Here is an 18,197-nt window from a genome sequence, read left to right on the forward strand (position 1 = left end):
AAGACTTAAAACAAACTTTGGCAATTAAGACAGGATACCAAGATGCAAATACCTGGTTGGAATGGATCAAATATTCCATCTGCACGTTAAACAAAAGCAATTGTTGTGCTTGTGCACATGGCAGGCCAGAGGCCCAGATTATCCCCTTTCCACTAAGGTGGTCCCCCAGTCAACCAGGTGTGGGCTGCATGGTAGCTCTTTTCCAGGATTCTACAACCTGGAGTAATAAGTCGTGCCAAACTGTCTCTGCTATATCCCAAAGTCCAGCACCCTGAGGGTCAGCCCCTGAGGGCCATCCAGCTTCTTCTCCCAACACTAAGTTCACTTTGTGTCTCTCACGACAAGGAGGAAACTTAGCGTTCCTTGGAGACCTGAAGGGATGCAGTGAGCTTAAGAATTTTCAAGAGCTTATCAATCAGTCAGCCCTTGTTCATCCCTGAGCAGATGTGTGGTGGTATTGTGGTGGGCCTTTACTGGACACTCTGCCAAATAACTGGAGTGGCATTTGTACTTTAGTCCAGTTGGCTCTCCCTTTCACCCTGGCATTTCATCTACCAGAGGGAGGAAAAAATAAGACATTGTAAAGTGAGAGAAGCCTCTTATGGGTCTGTCGACTCTCACATCTATTTAGACACAATTGAAGTCCCACAGGAATACCAGATCAATTTAAAGCTTAAAATCAAATAGCTGCAGGATTTGAGTCAATATTTTGGTGAGTGACAGTTAATAAAAATGTAGATTGGATAAACCACGTCTATTACAACCAACAGCAACGAACTTTTCATGAGTTAAAAGAAAAAACTCATGTTGGCCCCAGCCCTGGGGCTACCTGACCTGAAAAAATCCTTTACACTCTATGTGACAGAAAGAGGAATATGGCAGTTGGAGTTTTAACCCAGACTGTGGGGCTCTGGCCAAGGCCAGTGGCCTATCTCTCAAAGCAACTAGACGGGGTTACCAAAGGCTGGCCCCCATGTCTAAGGACCTTGGCAGCAATGGCCCTGTTAGCACAAGAAGCAGATAAACTAACTCTTTGGCAAAACCTGAATATAAAGGCCCCTCCATGCTGTGGTAACTTTGATGAATACCAAAGGACATCATTGGCTAACAAATGATAGATTAACTAAGTACCAAAGCTTCCTAAGTGAAAATTCCCACATAACCATTGAAGTTTGTAACACCCTAAACCCTGCCACCTTGCTCCTGGTATCAGAGAGCCCCGTTGGACATAACTGTGTAGAGGTGTTGGATTCAGTTTATTCTAGTGGGCCCAACCTCAGAGGCCATTCTTGAACATCAGTAGACTGGGAGCTATACATGGACGGGAGCAGCTTCGCCAACCCCTGCAAAGTGACTCTGAAGACGACGACAAGCCCTGCTCCAGTCACGCCCGGAAGCTGACTGGTCCACACACGGCCTAAGCATGGGAAAACTCATCGCAGGACTCATTTTCCTTAAAATTTGGATTTACGCAGTAAGGACTTCAACTGACCTTCCTCAGACTGAGGACTGTTCCCAGTGTATACATGAGTCACTGAGGTAGGACAAAAAGTTGCTACAGTCCTATTATTTTATGGTTATTGTAAGTGTACCGGGACTCTAAAAAGAACTTATTTGTATAATGCTATTCTATACAAGGTATGTAGCCCAGGAAATGACCAACCTGATGTATGTTATGACCCATCTGAGCCTCCCATGACTACAGTTTTTGAAATAAGATTAAGGACTGAGGACTGGTGGGGGCTTATAAACGATATGAGTAAAGTGTTAGCCAAAACAGGAAAAAAAGGGGTGCCTAAACAAGTCACCTTGAAATTTGATGCCTGTGCTGTCATTAACAGTAATAAGTTAGAAACAGGATGTAGTTCTCTTAATTAGAAAAGAGGTCATATGGCAGAAAATAAGTACCTTCATCATGAATTAGGGCTGTGTAGAAATAAATGTGGATATTGGTCTTGTGTCATGTAGGCTACTTGGATAAAAAAATGAAAAAAATCCTGTCCACCTTCAGAAAGTGAAAAGTGGCCCTTCCTGTATCAGTGGTCAGTGTAACCCCCTGGAACTAGCAATAACCAACCCCCTTGATCCTCGCTGGAAAAAAGGGGAGCATGTAACCCTAGGAATCGATGGGGCCGGACTGGATCCTCGAGTAAATATTGTGGTTTGAGGAGAAGTTTATAAATGCTCTCCTGAGCCAGTATTTCAAACCTTCTATGATGAACTAAATGTGCCAGTATCAGAAATTTCAGGAAAAACAAAAAATCTGTTTTTGCAATTAGCCAAGCATGTAGCCCAGTCTCTCAATGTCACTTCATGTTATGTATGTGGAGGAACTGTAATGGGAGATCAATGGCCATGGGAAGCCTCAGAATTAGTACCTACAGACCCAGTTCCTGATGAATTCCCGGCTCAAAAGAATTACGCCGATAACTTCTGGGTCCTAAAAGCCTCAATCATTAGACAATACTGTATAGCAAGAGTGGGGAAGGACTTCACCCTTCCTGTGGGAAGACTCAGCTGCCTTGGGCAAAAAACTGTATAATAGTACTACAAATACAGCCACCTAGTGGCGTTCAAACCACACTAGGAAAAATCCATTTAGTAAATTCCCAAATTTGCAAACCGTGTGGACCCACCCGGAGTCCCACCGGGACTGGACAGCCCCCAGTGGATTATACTAGATATGTGGGCATAGGGCTTACACCAAATTACCCAACCAGTGGGCAAGTAGTTGTGTTATTGGCACTATTAAACCATCTTTCTTCCTATTGCTCATAAAGACAGGCGAACTCCTGGGCTTCCCTGTCTATGCTTCCTGCAAAAAGAGAAGCACAGCTATAAAAAATTGGAAAGATGATAAATAGCCCCCTGAGAGAATCATACATGTTACGGTCGTGTTACTTGGGCACAGGACAGCTTGTGGGGATACAGGACCCCCATTTACATGCTCAACTGAATCATACAGTTACAGGCTATCTTAGAAATAATCATTAATAAGACTGGCAGAGCCTTGACTATTCTGGCCCGGCAAGAAACTCCAATGAGAAATGCTAACTATCAAAATAGATTGGCTCTTGACTACTTGCTAGCGGCTAAAGGAGGGGTCTGTTGGAAATTTAACCTTATTAATTGCTGTCTACACACAGATGATCAAGGGAAAGTTGTTGAAGACCTAGTTAGAAATATGACAAAACTGGCACATGTGCCTGTACAAGTGTGGCATGGAATTGATCCTATGGCCATGTTTGAAAAATGGTTCCCAGCACTAGGAGGATTTAAAACTTTTATAATAGGAGTTATAATAGTATAGGAACCTGCTACTGCTCCCTTGTTTGTTACCTGTACTTCTTTTTTTTTTTTTTTTTTTTTTGAGATGGAGTCTTGCTCTGTCGCCCAGGCTGGAGTGCAGTGGCCGAATCTCAGCTCACTGCAAGCTCCGCCTCCCGGGTTTACGCCATTCTCCTGCCTCAGCCTCCTGAGTACCTGGGACTACAGGTGCCCGCCACCTCGCCCAGCTAGTTTTTTGTATATTTTAGTAGAGACGGGGTTTCACCGTGTTAGCCAGGATGGTCTTGATCTCCTGACCTCGTGATCTGCCCGTCTCGGCCTCCCAAAGTCCTGGGATTACAGGCTTGAGCCACTGCGCCCGGCCAACCTGTACTTCTTCAAATGATAAAAAGCTTCATCACTACCTTAGTTCACCAAAATGCTTCAGCACAAGTGTACTATATGAATCACTATCGATCTGTCTTGCAAAAAGACATGGGTAATGAAAATAAAAGTGAGAATTCCCACTAATGAGTTAGGTTCTCAAAGTGGGGGAATAAGGGAGGAGACCACCCCTCATATTGTCTTATGCCCAATTTCTGCCCCCAAAGAAAGAAGAAGTAAAAACTAAAAGGCAGAAATGAAATCCACAGTTAGACAACCCCGCACCACGCCCTGGGCCTGGTTAAAGATCGACCCCTGACCTAACTGGTTATGTTATCTATAGATTCCAGACATTGTATGGAAAAACATTGTGAAAATCCCTGTCCTGTTCTGTTGCATTCTGATTACCGGTACATGCAGCCCCCAGTCCCATACCCACTGCTTGCTCAATTGATCATGACCCTCTCACGTGGACCCCCTTAGAGTTGTAAGCCCTTAAAAGGGACAGGAATTGCTCGCTCAGGGAGCGCGGTTTTTGGAGATGTGAGTCTTGCTGAAACTCCCAGCCGAATAAAGCTATTCCTTCTTTAACGTGGTGTCTGAGGGGTTTTGTCTGTGGCTTGTCCTGCTACAGTTTTATTATAATAAATATTGAGTGAGTAGTTTGTGTATAACACTTTTTTTCATGTTTAGGAATTGTTTATTAGGATAGATTCCTAGAAGTAGGCTCCAAAGTTAGTTCATATTTCTCCCTCTGCTGTTCTTGCGACGTTCAACTCCTCATTATCACAAAGGACTGAAGAAGTGTAAATGTTTGCCAATAGTTGGTACCACCTGAATTGCCTCCCAAGACAGGGTGAATTCCATGGATTATAAAGGTGTTAAAGAGTGTCTAAAACAAAGTTTACTTTAAATTTCTTATAGTCAGCCGGGCACAGTGGCTCACACCTGTAATCTCAGCACTTTGGGAAGCTGAGGCAGGTGGATCACTTGAGGTCAGGAGTTTCAGACCAGCCTGGTCAACATGGTGAAGCCTCATCTCTAACTAAAAATACAAAAATTAGCCAGGCGTGGTGGCATATACCTGTTATTCCAGCTACTGGGGAGGCTGAGGCAGGAGAATCACTTGAACCCAGGAGACGGAGGTTGTAGTGAGCCGAGATTGCACCACTGCATTCCCTACCTGTTGTCCTCTCCAGTTCAAAAAAAAAAAAAAATTCTGGTCAGTCGTGGTGTCACGCCTGTAAACCCAGCACTTGGGGAGGCCGCGGCGGGTGGATCACAGGGTCAGCAGATGGAGACAATCCTGGCTAACAGGGTGAAACTCTGTCTCTACTAAAATTACAAAATAAAAGTAGCCAGGCATGGTGGGGGACACCTGTAGTCCCAGCTATTCAGGAGGCTGAGGCAGGAGAATGGCATAAACCCGGGAGGCGGAGCTTGCAGTGAGCTGAGATCGTGCCTCTGCACTCCAACCTGGGTGACAGAGCAAGACTCTGTCTCAAAAAAAAAAAAAAAAAAAAAAAAAATCTTACAGTTCTCTTCCTTTATAAAGAGAAATAAAAGAATATTGACTATAACTGACATCTTAAACAATTTTTTTTTTCTATTTGTACCCTTTCCTCCTTGGACTTCAACCCTCTTTCTCCCTTTATTCATTCTAATTTCCCTATAACACCAAAGCTCACACTCAAGAATCAGATAATATTTTAAGGTTCTCTTCAATCCTGGGAATTTGTGCTCTGGACACAATTGTGCTATAGGCGAAGACTGCTCTTGTGTTTCTTCACTCACCCTTTCTTGTATATTGCCCCAGTTGCAGCTAATAGAGATCCTGTGGTTATTATCAGGGATACCAGCTTTAGGATGATGCAGCTGCTAAATACTGCGGGAGTCAGAGAAAACCTGGGGCCTTGATGATGCTGTTGAGCTGCTGAATCAACCATCCCTAAACCCTGTGCTCCCAAGACTTCCTGTCATGTGAGCTAGTAGATTTCCATCTTGCTTGTCTATTTGATATGAAGTTGCTGCTACTTTCAGTCTAAAGCATTAAGTCAGATCCATTTCTGGCTATGAGATTAGGGTGAATTTTAATCTGGTTAAAGGTTAAGTAACTCACCAGGGAGAAGGGTCACAAGAGAAATCCTGGTGAGGAAGAGATGTAAGTAAGGGCAAAGAGATATGAAAGTGTTTGGTGTGCTTGGAGCACTCAGGTGAGATGGGAAGGAAGGACAGCTAAGGTCAGGAAATGGGAGATGAGGTAGATAGGCTGGGGGTCAGGTTCTCAGGAATTCGAATGTTTTCCTATGGAAAGTGAAGGAACATCAAAGGTTTTTTTAATCAGGGAAATAACATGATCAGATTAGCCTCTAAGCACTTACATAGTGACTCCTCCTTTCTAAAATTCTAATGAGAGTACAAATAAGACAGAATAAGAGGTAGGAAAAGAACCAATATAAGTGAATATATTGTAGGACTTCCTTATACATAGTATATTAACACACACATATGCATATTGATGAGGTTATATATATTTAACTTTATGTGTGTGTGTGTGCCCCCATGTGTATTCAGAGAATGCAGCTTTGCATTATCCAATTTTTTTTTTTTTTTTGAGACAGAGTCTTGCTCTGTTGCCCAGGCTGGAGTGCAGTGGCGTGATCTCGGCTCACTGCAAGCTCCGCCTCCTGGGTTCACGCCATTCTGCCTCAGCCTCCCGAGTAGCAGGGGCTACAGGCGCCTGCCACCACGCCCGGCTAATTTATTTTTGTATTTTTAGTAGAGAAGGGGTTTCACCGTGTTAGCCAGGATGGTCTCGATCTCCTGACCTCGTGATCCGCCTGCCTCGCCTCCCAAAGTGCTGGGATTACAGGCGTGAGCCACCGCGCCCGGCCCCAATATTTTTAATTCAGTTCCTTGTTGGTTGTTTGCAATGACCTCATGGTAATAATCTATGAGCTAGTGTTGTCATTATTTTGACAAAATTTCATAATAGATTTTATAAAATTTTTCCGATTTTTTTTTTTTTTCAGAGTCTCGCTCTGTTGCCCAGACTGGAGTGCAGTGGTATGATCTCAGCTCACTACAACCTCCACCTCCTAAGCTCAAGCAGTTCTCCTTCCTCAGCCTCCTAAGTAGCTGGGATTACAGGCACCTGCCACCATGCGCAACTAATTTTTGTATTTTTAGTAGAGATGGGGTTTTACCATGTTGCCCAAGCTGGTCTCAAACTCCTGACCTAAGGTAATCCTCCCGCCTCAGCCTCCCAAAGTGCTGGGTTTACAGGCATGAGTCGCCGCACCTGGCCAAAATCTTGCTGATTTTATAATAGAAAACCAGCAGTTTCTGAGCTGTGATTCTGGCTTCTGATTCCACCTCTGTTATTGAGTGTGACATTGGAGTTAGACCTCAGTTTACGTAAAATGAGTTATCTAGGTTAGATGATATACGGATTTAAAATATATTAACCATCTTATCTTACAACTACAGTGTTCTATAATGGCCCTTCTCTCCCCCTCCCTCCCTTTCTTTCTTTTTCTCCCCTCCCCCACCCCTTTTTTTTTTTCCAACTTTTATTTTAGGCTTGGGGTACATGTGCATGTTTGCTATGCAGGTAAACTTGTGTCACGGGGGTTTGTTGTACAGATTATTTCATCACCCAGGTACTAAGCCTAGTACCCAATAGTTATTTCTTCTGATTCTCTCCCTTCTGCCACCCTTCACCCTCAAATAGGTCCAGTGTCTGTTGTTCCCTTTGTGACCACGTGTGTGCTCTCATCATTTAGCTCCCATCTTTTCTTTTTCTTTTTCTTTTTCTTTTCATTTTAAAATTAGGAATGTCTCTAAATAAAATTCTGTACGGTTACCTAAGGAAAACTCACATATACTCTACATCAGCTAGAAATGTGTGTTGAACTGCAGATAACAGAATACCCAGCCATTATAGCAGTGGCTTAAACAAAATGTGATTTATTTGACTGCCATTGTAAGAAGTCTAAAGGTAAAAGGTTGTTAGCATGGTCCAGGGGCTCGGCCACATCTAGGCCAACATCTCTGAAATTCTCCTGGCCTTTCTCTCATAGCTGTCATTTCTTGAGCGTAAGAAATAAGAGGGAACTGTGGCACCAAGGTCATCTGCTCCCTTTCATGAGAAAGGCAAAAGTTTTTACAGAACCATCTCTTCTCCCTCCCTATCATCATTTCTCACTTACGATTCGATGGCCAGAAGAAGGCCACATGGCCACCTCTGTAGTAAGGGAGCCGGACAGAGATTTGTCAACTCAACGTTTGCATACAATTTTAGAGAATTCAGAAATGGACGTGCATTATGGTACCCAGGTTCAGAATCCCTGATTGAAAAAGTTCATCACACTATCTGAACCTACGTTTTCAGGTCCTCACTCCTCAGAGAAAAACTGAAATCTAAACAGATTTCTGATAATCTGGTTTGAAGCGGCAAGCTGTTTAAAGGCCAGAGAATCAAATGAGGTAATGTATTATGAAACTTTGGCAAACTGTTAAGTTCTACTTAATATAAAGACGTCTTTCTGTTGTGAGAACTTCCTTTGATATCTATGTATTACACATCTTGGTTGCCATTTGCCTCGTGTGTGTAAATAAAATAAGATAGAAGTAGGGCACAGTAAAGACACAAGCAAATCAGTGCCAGGAACACACAGAAAATATTTTATTAGTTTCCAAATTAAGAAATGACAAAGGAGGCCATATTTCAGGAGAAATCTATGACTCTCCTCAGAGAGCCCACTCTGGCATTCATGGACCCCCAGTCCTGGTAGCGCCTGTAGTCCCCCGGTGTCAGCAGGTACTGCCGTCCTCGGTAGTTGGGCAGCTCGTAGAGGACCCAGGAGCCCTCCAGCACGTTGAGGGAGTGGATTTCATTGAAGTGGAAGCGGTCCTGAAGAGAGGAGCAGTCCTCAGTGAACTCTATCATCTGGCCTCTGTAGTCCTCCCTCTCATAGAGTCTGATCCTGTGAGACCCAGCCTGGCAGACCCAGAAATAAAAGGAGGAGAAAAGCAACCATGAAACGATTCCAATGCATTGTCAGGCAGTCCAGCTTGGTGAGGACCTGCTCAAGTCATTTAGAAATACATGGCAAAATTTAATAAATTCTGAATATTTATAAACTCCTCATTACCGAGGGCAGAGATTCAGTACCTTTTCAAGATTATAAAGTGTGGTGAAGAAATTGAGACGGAAATCTCACTCTTTAATATATTCAGCTATTTCTCAGCATGAGCTGACTCCTGTGCTCAGTATCCTGTACCACACACAAACCCAAACCTGTAACAGCTTATTACTATTTTATGCCATTTTGAAGAAATGTTTTAATATTAAAAGAAACATTAAATTATAAAGAAATGTATTTAAATTATGTATAATTTTAATATACATGATATCTAATATATAATTATATACTATATTTAAAATATATTATAAAATATATAAAATTATGTTTTATTTAAAAATAATTATATTTTATTTTAATAATTATATTCAAATTATATTTTATAAGTATAAATTAAAATTATATTTATTTTAAAAATTACATTTTATTTAAAAATAACTTTACTAAAACATAAATAAAATATATTTAAAATACACAAATATAAGGGCTGGGGCAGTGGCTCATTCCTGCAGTCCCAGCACCTTGGGAAGCCAAGGCGGGTGGATCACTTGAGGTCAGGAGTTCAAGACCACCCTGACGAATATGACAAAAGCTTATACTAAAAATACAAAAATTAGCCAGGTGTGGTGGTGCGTGTCTGTAATCCCAGCTACTTGGGAAGAGAATTGCTTGCACCCGGGAAGCAGAGGTTGCAGTGTGCCAAGATCATGCCACTGCTCTCCAGCCTGGGGGACAGAGCAAGACTTTGTCAAAAAAAAAAAAATAATAAACAATAAAAAAAAAAAATAAAAATACAAAAATTAGCTGGGTGTGGTGGCATGCTCCTGTAACTCCAGCTACTCAGGAGACTGAGAGAGGAGAATCATTTGAATCTGGGAGATGGAGGTTGCAGTTAGCTGAGATCTCACCACCGTACTCCAGCCTGGGCGTCAGAGTGAGACTCTGTCTCAAAAAAACAAAACAACAACCCCCCAAAAATAAATATAATGTAAATGAAACATATTAAAAATATATTAAAATATATTTAAAATATAATTTATATAGTTATATAAACATGTTAAATACATATTTATTAACTAGATATATTATTAAATACATTATATTCATTAAATATATTTAATGTAAATATATTTAAAATATTGAAATATTACGTATTTTAAATATAAGTATTTAAAATATATTAAATATATCATTTAATATACTGACTTAAATGATAATGCATCATTTAAATGAGATAAATATCATATGTTAAATATATAAGCCTTCTTTTTAAAATACAAGTATTTTAAGCATATTAAACTATTAAATATTAAATATTAAGGTAATGTATTAAAGAACAATTAATTATAAGTCAATAATTTGTGAATGCAATGAAGAAAAATGGGGGAAAAAATCAGTAAGTCCAAGGACGAATTTTTCATAAACATTAGTGTTCTCACACACATATGGGATATACGTGGCACCTGTGTGAAATATCTGTGTTGCTCTCCATTGAAGGAAAGTCTTACTCATATAGGTTGGGAAAACCCAAAATGTGCAAGAGAGGAGCAAAAAGGGGAAAAAGTCTCAAAAGAAATTACCCTGTTTGCTTAGTAACTGCCGTACCCTCTAGCATTTATTCTTCTATTGGGTATTAGTGGTTTTTCTACAATTCCATTCTAACTGATTCCAGAACAGGACTTTTAAGTCTTATACAACCCCTAGGGCAGGCGACACATTTCTACTCAATAAATATTTGTGGATTAATTGTGATTAATTGGTATCTGGGTAACACTTTGCTTTTGTGAGGGGCCAACTCTATGGACTTAATCCACTATAGTTCATCTTTTGTCCACTCGCAGTTATTGTGACTCATCACTACTTCTAATGTTTAACGTTTGCTTGAAATCAACCAGTGAGTGTCCTGAGGGCCTGGGTCCTGACATGAGTCGGCACTCACGTGGGGGATGAGGCGGCAGGAGCGGACCGAGTCGCTGAGGCCCATCCACTGCTGGTGGTCGGCATAGTCGCCGCGGCGCAGGAAGTATTGGAGGCCCGAGTAGTTGGGCAGCTCATAGAGCATCCAGCAGCCGCTGTCCACGCGCACCGAGTTGCAGCGGCTCAAGTAGGGCTGCAGGTTGGGGTGGTCGCTGCTGCATTCGTAGTGGCGGCTCTGGAAGCCCCGGTCCTCGTAGAGGGTGATCTGCAAGGCAAGGCGAGGCAAGGCGAGGGCTCACAGGCCTGCCCCTGCCCCAGTCTCCGGCCCCCGCCATGCAGGAAGCTCCCGGGGCCCGGGGCGCGGGCTGGGCTCACCTTCCCCATGGCTGGCTGGACGCAGGGCGGGGCTGAGCGGGTGGGGCGGCGGCGCAGGCGGGGCTATATAGCAGGAGGGCTGCTGCGTTGGCAAGAACCGCACAAAAGGGGCCCGCGGAGGGGAGCAAGGGCATTTTCGTGTTCTCTTTTTTCTCTTTGCTGTCCTAGTCCGCGGGGCTCATTGTGGGTTTTGGTCCCATTCTCTCTGGAGTGTTCGGATTGCTATCATTGGCTGATGCTATTGAGAATGTCTGTAAAAAGGTAATTTGGGACATTGTCTATTTATAATAGAAGTGGAGCTTCAGCTATTTCACATATAGTTCACACTTTTGTTTGTATAGGTTGGAGAAAAACAAAAAAAGTTTAAGTCGGGGAGCAGAAAAAGCAAAGACTCTTAATAAGGCAAATATAAATTAATCTGTCAGAACTACACTATAACTTACGTGCCACAATACTGAATACTGATTGTTAATAGGAAGGAAATGGGCTTGACTGAATGTTGAAAATTTCAAGTTTAGTCCTTTAAGAGAACGTCATCATGAAAGGGTGTAAGAAATTGGAACATTTTATCAAAAGAGTTCACAGAATTTTGAACCTTTATTATGGTAAAACACACAGCAAACATGAATCTTCGATATTGGGTCTGATCTTGTTACAGTTATGCCTGGAAGGAGCTGAGAATTAGATGTTTTTCTCTTAGCTGATGGTGGTGCTGTAATTCAAAAGAGAGAATAGTTAGTTCTAAGATGCTTAATCTCAGAAAGAACTAAAAAGGGAAATATCTACGTTTGAGGAAATTAGAAAAGTAATATGTGCGAAACAGAAAAACATGATCTCTTAGCTTATTATTAAATAAAACCAAATTCCTAAGAAACTTATTTCTAGTAGGATCTAGAATACACCTTTGTTCTCTGAACGAGCGAGAGTACGCAAGGCCTTTGACTCAGAGGAAATTAATTGCATGAACACAAAGGGGAACTATGGCTGGAATGATGCAGGGAGAGGAAGGAATAAATGTCTAGAAGCTGGACTCGAGGAAGACTTTAGAAAGTATTTATTGGCCTGGAAGAGAACAGTTTGATGGACTGGAAAGAATACTGGAGTGGAAAATGACCCGTGTCCAGCTTCTTTCATGTTCAAAGAATTGCTCACAGCCCTGTGTCAACCCATGGAAGTACTTTGTCTTGTCTTTGAGTCATAAATCTTTGTAAGTGGTATTTATGAATTAAACACCAACTATGTGCAATACAAATTATTTTAATTCTTATTTTCTGGCTGCTGCTGCTGCTGCCTTTTTTTTTTTTTTTTTTTTTTTTTTTTGTTCTTTCTATGTAGAACTCTGCAGTGGTAGCGAAATACCTTTTTCTTTTGTTTTGTTTTGATTGTTTTCTTCATCCCTGTTGCTACATATAGCAGGCACATGGTAGGTGCTCAAAAATTGGTAAGGATCCTAACTCAGAGAAGTTGAGTCTCTAGTGGCTAATAAATGGAGGATATTGAAATGGAAAATAAACTTGTGGCTGGGTGTGGTGGCTCATACCTGTAATCCCAGCACTTTTGGAGGCCAATGTGGGAGGATCACTTGAGCCCAGGAGTTCGAGACCAGCCCTGGCAACGTAGTGAGACCCCCTTTCTATAAAAAATGAAAAAATTAGCCGGCATGGTGGTGCACACCTGTAGCCTCAGCTACTTAGGAAGCTGAGATGGGAGGATCATCACTTGATCCTGGGAGGTCGAAGCTGCAGTGAGCTGTGTTTGTGCCACTGCACTCTACCCTGGACAACAGAGTGTGACCATGTCTCAAAAAATAAATAAAAAAAATAAACTTGCAGTATGAGCCGGTAGTCTCACTTCTAGGTTATTATCTTTTTAAAATTATGGCACATCAGGATTAGCGTATATGTACAATGTCATTCTTTGCAGCATTGTTGGTCAAAGCAACATTGGAAAAGCCCAGTCGCTTAAGTGGACAAATGGTGAAATGGTCTAAGGGACTTCCAAACAACGAGATGCGATTCAACCATGAAACAGAATAAGGTACTGACCTAGATATATGTCCATATTATAATACATTTTAAAAGCAAGTTACAGACTAATATATATAGCATGATTCCATTTTTGTAAAGAAAAGAAGCACATGTTTTATGAGAGAGCTATATAAACAAGGCGAAAATCCCAGAAGGGTGCCCACCAACTATAAACAGGAGTTAGCAATGAGGGGCATCAGAAGGACTCCCTTCAACTTCTTTATAGAATTTGTACAGTAGTAAGATTATGGGAGGACTTTTACTTTGAAGGGAAATTTTTAAGTTAAAATAAATTAATTCTCTACTGATGAAAAGACTTGCAATTGCTTTCTTTTCTTTCTTTTTTTTTTTTAAAATTTTTTAGGGCTTTGCTTATGAGCAAGCAGATTTTAGTTTAATCAAAGGCTCCAGAAATTATGGCTTTCTTTAATGCACCTTTAAATTGGGGCCCGTTTTGTAGTTACAGGACTTATTTATGTATTTTAACTTTTATTTTAGATTCAGGGGCACATATCCAGGTTTGTAATACAGGCAAATTGTGTGTTGTGGGTGTTTGGTGTACAGATTATTGTATCACCCAGGTGATAAGTATAGTACCTGACAGGTAGTTTTTCGATCCTCTCCAACCTGGAGGTATTTTGTTTTCTGTTCCTGTGTTAGTTTGCTTAGGATATTGGCCTCCAGCTCCACCTATGTTGCTGCAAAGGACAGGGTCTCATTCTTTTTTAATGGCTGCATAGTATTCCATTGTGTATATGTACCACTTTGTAAAACCCAGCCTACCATTGATGGACATTTAGGTTGATTCCACGTCTTTGTTGTCGTGAATAGTGCTGTGATGAACATATATACATGTGTCCTTATGGCAGAACGACGTTTTTTGTAGTTACTTTTTATGTTTGGGGTACACTATACCATGCAAATCTATTTAAAAGATTGGTGTGTATCTCTTATTAATTTATTTGCAATAGCTGGTCACCATGAAACTGATGTGCAGTTTCTGTAATTGACACAGCATTTGCGCCAGGGGTAGTACTGACCAAGAGCTACAGTCCTGGACAGGAGTCATTTTCAAAAGGAGATAAATGGTCTTTAACTTTGTTCAAAGGTACGGCAGTGGCCGTGGTGGCTCTGGCATTACTTATATAATACTGTGCCTGAAAGTAAACAAAAGTACAATCCTTTGTATAGTCTGATCAGGCTGTCGGCCAAGTTAAGTTTGCCCTCACCACTCATCTGACTTTGCCTTTTGTCTGACCCACATTTTTGGTTACAAGGAAAATTCCGAACTATTGTTCCTCAAGGTACTTAGTTGAATGCCTCCCTTCTCGCCAGTCAGCCTCTCCCAGGTCTCTGGCATTGCCCTGCCTTTTCTTTCTCAGGCAGGCTACACCCTGCCTCCACCCCAACATCCGAGGCTTGTTCAAACTCACTCTACCTTGAAGCTTTTCTCCAACAGGCCCCGTCTCCTGCCCCATTCACTTCTTAACTTTTGACAAGGAAATTTAAAGGTGAACTGATTTGCACAATGAAAGAACGACAGAAGTCAGCAATTGCCAATAATGCAGACTAAATCTTTATTAGGTTCCAAAATGGGAAATTGGTAGTGTTAAGCTATTTCAGTATAAATCCACCACTCTCCGCAAAGAGCCAGCCTTAGCATCCATGGCCCCCCAGTCCTGGCACCGCCTGTACTCTTGGGGCCTCAGCAGGTATTGGCGCCCCCGGTAGTTGGGCAGCTCGTAGAGGACCCAGCAGCCCTCCAGCACGTGGAGGGAACGGATCTCGCTGAGGTGGAAGCGATCCTGGATGCTGGGGCAGTCCTCACTCAGCTCCATCATGAGGCCTTTGTGGTCTTCTCTCTCGTACAGCCGCAGCCTGTGGGAGCCTGTCTACTCGGTCCGCAGAAAGAAGGATAGAGAAAAGCAAATGAGTCTCTTCCGGAATTTGTCCAACCAAAGAACAGATGAACTTGGTAGGGTGGGGCATGGAATTGTCAATGTCAAATTTAGACAGTGTAAAATGTAGATTACTGTGGATGCTGCGCATGGATCTGTCTTCCACTAGCACCTAAATACTGCTATGCTCATTTTCTTTTTGACCTGAAATTCATTCTTATTTAGGAGATGGAATTTTTAAGAGGTTCAAACGCTGAGTTAGAATCCATCAAGAACTCAGATATCTCGATTCCTAATTACCTGTGTTAATTCAAACTACATCTGGGGGAAAAAACAGAAATAATTTATTGTGACTAGTATTCTTTTAGTAAGAGTATTATCTCCCAAATTTATAAACATATAAATTTACCACTAAAGTAAGATTTAAAAAATCTTGTACTTCAGTGTAAAGTTAATTTAAATAGTCATTTGGAATGAGAATTTAACTGATTTTCCAAATTAAGAAAAATTACCTTTTCCAAAGTTGGACACAACCTTTGAATAGCCTATATTAACAATACAGTTTTGAAGGTTTACTTGTCCACAGTGGAACCTATCTAATTAATTCATCAGAAATTCTTTTTCTATAGGCAAAACAATTTGTTAAAAATACCGTCTTTGTATGCCCAACCAGCTTCCCATTTGCAAGTTTTGTTGTATATCCCATTATGATATTACATTTGTTACAGACCACTTTTAATTGACTTATTGGTAGCAAAAATTTAAAGTAAAACGGATTCTTCCTCTAAGTGGGTTCTTCCTTACATTCTCTGCTGTTTTTGTCCATGTTATCTATCTGGCTTATGCAGGTCTCTGATGTCCATCTAACCCTTAGGAGTTTTTAAATGCAAACCTCCCTCCCTCTAACCCACATTGACCATACAGTGGGGACACTCCGGCGGCATGATGGAAATCTAGAAAACTCACCTGGGGGATGAGACAACAGGAGCGGATGGAGTCGCTGAGGCCCATCCATTGCTGGTAGTCAGGGTACTCCCCTCTCCGCAGCAAGTATTGTTGACCTTGGTAGTTGGGACGCTCATAGAGCATCCAGCAGCCACTTTCCACCCGGATGGAGTTGCAGCGGCTGAAATACGTCTGCAGGTTGGGGCAGTCAGTGGTGGATTCGTAGCTGCGGCCCTGGAAGGCCTTGTCCTCATAGAAGGTGATCTGCAAAGGAAGAATCGTTCCGAATTGCATTATTTGCTCTTAACAGGCATTATATAACGGCAATTTTTTTTTTCATTTTATTTTTTGTGTTCTGCTTACCTTCCCCATGGCTGGTTGACACGGATGATGCGAGTTCAGTGTGATGGGGCCTGCGGCCGCACAGCCAGTCTATATAGCAGGATGGCTGCTGCGTTGGCAAGAACAACACAAAAGGGGCCCTCGGCGGTAAGGGGATTTTACGCATCTCTTTAACATGCTGCATTCACTGGAAATGATTGTAGATTGTGTCCTTGTTCTCTGGTATATTCTAACGCTGTCCTGCACATACTGCTCTGTGTTGCTTTTATTTGGATTGTTACTGTTTTCTAAATTTATCTGCGCATCAGTCTGAACTTTTGACCCGAAATTCATGGCTCTCTCTATATGATGGAGTAATTTCCTGTGAATTTTCTGGGAAAGATCTATGCCATTATAGAATCGCTCCAGGATTCCAGAGAGGTTGTTGACATAGAATGCCACAAGCACTGACTCATTTCCCTGGATGGCAGAGACTGCTCTACCTTAAATCTTTGTCTTGACACAGTTTTCCAGTCCAGGGCAGGACACAAATCTAGATTCGTGTCTTGGCTAGTTTTGACCTCGTTAATCCAATGCTTTAAGACAGCTCTTAACTTTGCCTTTCGTGGGCACGTCATCTAACTAGAAATCAGTCCCTGGTGGTGAACTTACGATAACAAGCAAGGGAAAGGTTTCTGTGGTCACTGGGCCTGAGACTGAGAAGTACTGACTGTATCCTGCTTTATAGATTGCTTTCCCTTTTTCAAGCGTGAGGGAGGCCGTAAAGCTTCACAGGCAAGAGCATGAGCTTTGGACTCAGGCTGCCTGCACTCAGAAGGTTCACTGATTAGCTCCATGGAAATTACATAACCACTCAGAGCACGAGTTATCTCATGGACTATAGTCTGATTAATGAGAAAAAAAGTGAAACAAAAGGGCAGCCTCTGACATTGAGATGCTGGCCTGGCACTCACAGTGAGGACATGTTACTCCCCTGTTAGACATAAACAGTCTCACAGAATAACAACTTCAGACAAGGCTACTCTGAGACCATGATGAAATGAGATACAATAAAGCCACTTCTTAACTTTGCCTAAGCGCAGACTAAAACAAAGTCAATGCTCCACTCTGAAAATCCCAAGCCCTCACTCTCTCAGCCAAAATGATTAACTGCTACTTCTTTATGGATTACAGGTTTATCAGTGTTCTAGTCTCCTCTCCCTACGGGTAAGATTTCTTGAGATAACTAATCACAAAATTAACTCTGCTTTCTGCTAACATCTAATCTAGAGTGAACTTCAGATTTTTAAGATCCTCCCCCAAATCACACAACTGAAGTGCAAATCCTATTAACAATTTCTTTCTAAGCTCTCTTACTGAGACACTCCATGCTTCCCCAAGGAGAATGTCCTCCCTTGCTGCAACAAGTAATAAGCTCAACTTGTTTAAAGACAGGTGTGTTCCTGGTGGCCTTTAGCTAAAGGACATTGACATGAATAAGTGGGATTATGTGTATAAAGCATCTGGCACATACTTGGCACAAATGAACACTGAATACTTGTTGTTATTAGTAATAGAGTGACATTGTTAAGGCTGACTTTACCCTGTTCTCTCTCTCAAAGGTTTTTAATCCTTTCAAAGATTCCTGAAAAAAAATTTATTCTCTATGAAGCCATTTTGTGATTAAAGAAAAATTAGGCTTGGAAGGGACTTCAAAAACCATTAGGTGGTTTTCAAACTCGAGTGTGCCTAAGAATCACCTTGCATGTCAAAAACGCAAATTACCATCTTGACCTTTTGGCCAAATCCTGCATCATTAGATCAGGAGAAGACCTCAGAATCTATATTTTTATTTTTTATTTTATTTAATTTATTTTATGTTTTGAGACGGAGTCTCACTCTGTTACCCAGGCTGG

The 18,197-nt window shown here is 41.6% G+C and overlaps 2 protein-coding genes and 1 long non-coding RNA gene across 3 annotated transcripts in view; 1 reads left to right on the forward strand and 2 right to left on the reverse strand.

The window, feature by feature from the left end:
• The first annotated feature begins 5,538 nt into the window (after nt 1-5,538).
• The window catches only part of LOC140712599 (uncharacterized), a 42,872-nt gene continuing 30,213 nt past the window's right edge, over nt 5,539-18,197 (forward strand). The window contains exon 1 of the long non-coding RNA XR_012094291.1: nt 5,539-5,631. This is a non-coding gene — a long non-coding RNA (uncharacterized lncRNA). The remainder of the gene's footprint in view (nt 5,632-18,197) is intronic.
• Nucleotides 8,315-11,146, reverse strand: CRYGD (crystallin gamma D). Its single transcript, XM_007966041.3, has 3 exons — nt 11,091-11,146; nt 10,738-10,980; nt 8,315-8,653 (listed from the first exon to the last, which is right to left on the reverse strand). The coding sequence occupies exons 1-3, from the start codon at nt 11,097-11,099 to the stop codon at nt 8,381-8,383; spliced, it is 525 nt and encodes a 174-aa protein (XP_007964232.3). The 5' UTR covers nt 11,100-11,146; the 3' UTR covers nt 8,315-8,380.
• On the reverse strand, nt 14,613-16,635 carry CRYGC (crystallin gamma C). The gene is made up of 4 exons (XM_073020239.1): nt 16,537-16,635; nt 16,324-16,392; nt 15,982-16,224; nt 14,613-15,009 (listed from the first exon to the last, which is right to left on the reverse strand). The coding sequence occupies exons 1-4, from the start codon at nt 16,633-16,635 to the stop codon at nt 14,737-14,739; spliced, it is 684 nt and encodes a 227-aa protein (XP_072876340.1). The 3' UTR covers nt 14,613-14,736.

The sequence above is a fragment of the Chlorocebus sabaeus genome, chromosome 10 (assembly GCF_047675955.1).
Source record: "Chlorocebus sabaeus isolate Y175 chromosome 10, mChlSab1.0.hap1, whole genome shotgun sequence".
Lineage (NCBI taxonomy): Eukaryota > Metazoa > Chordata > Mammalia > Primates > Cercopithecidae > Chlorocebus > Chlorocebus sabaeus.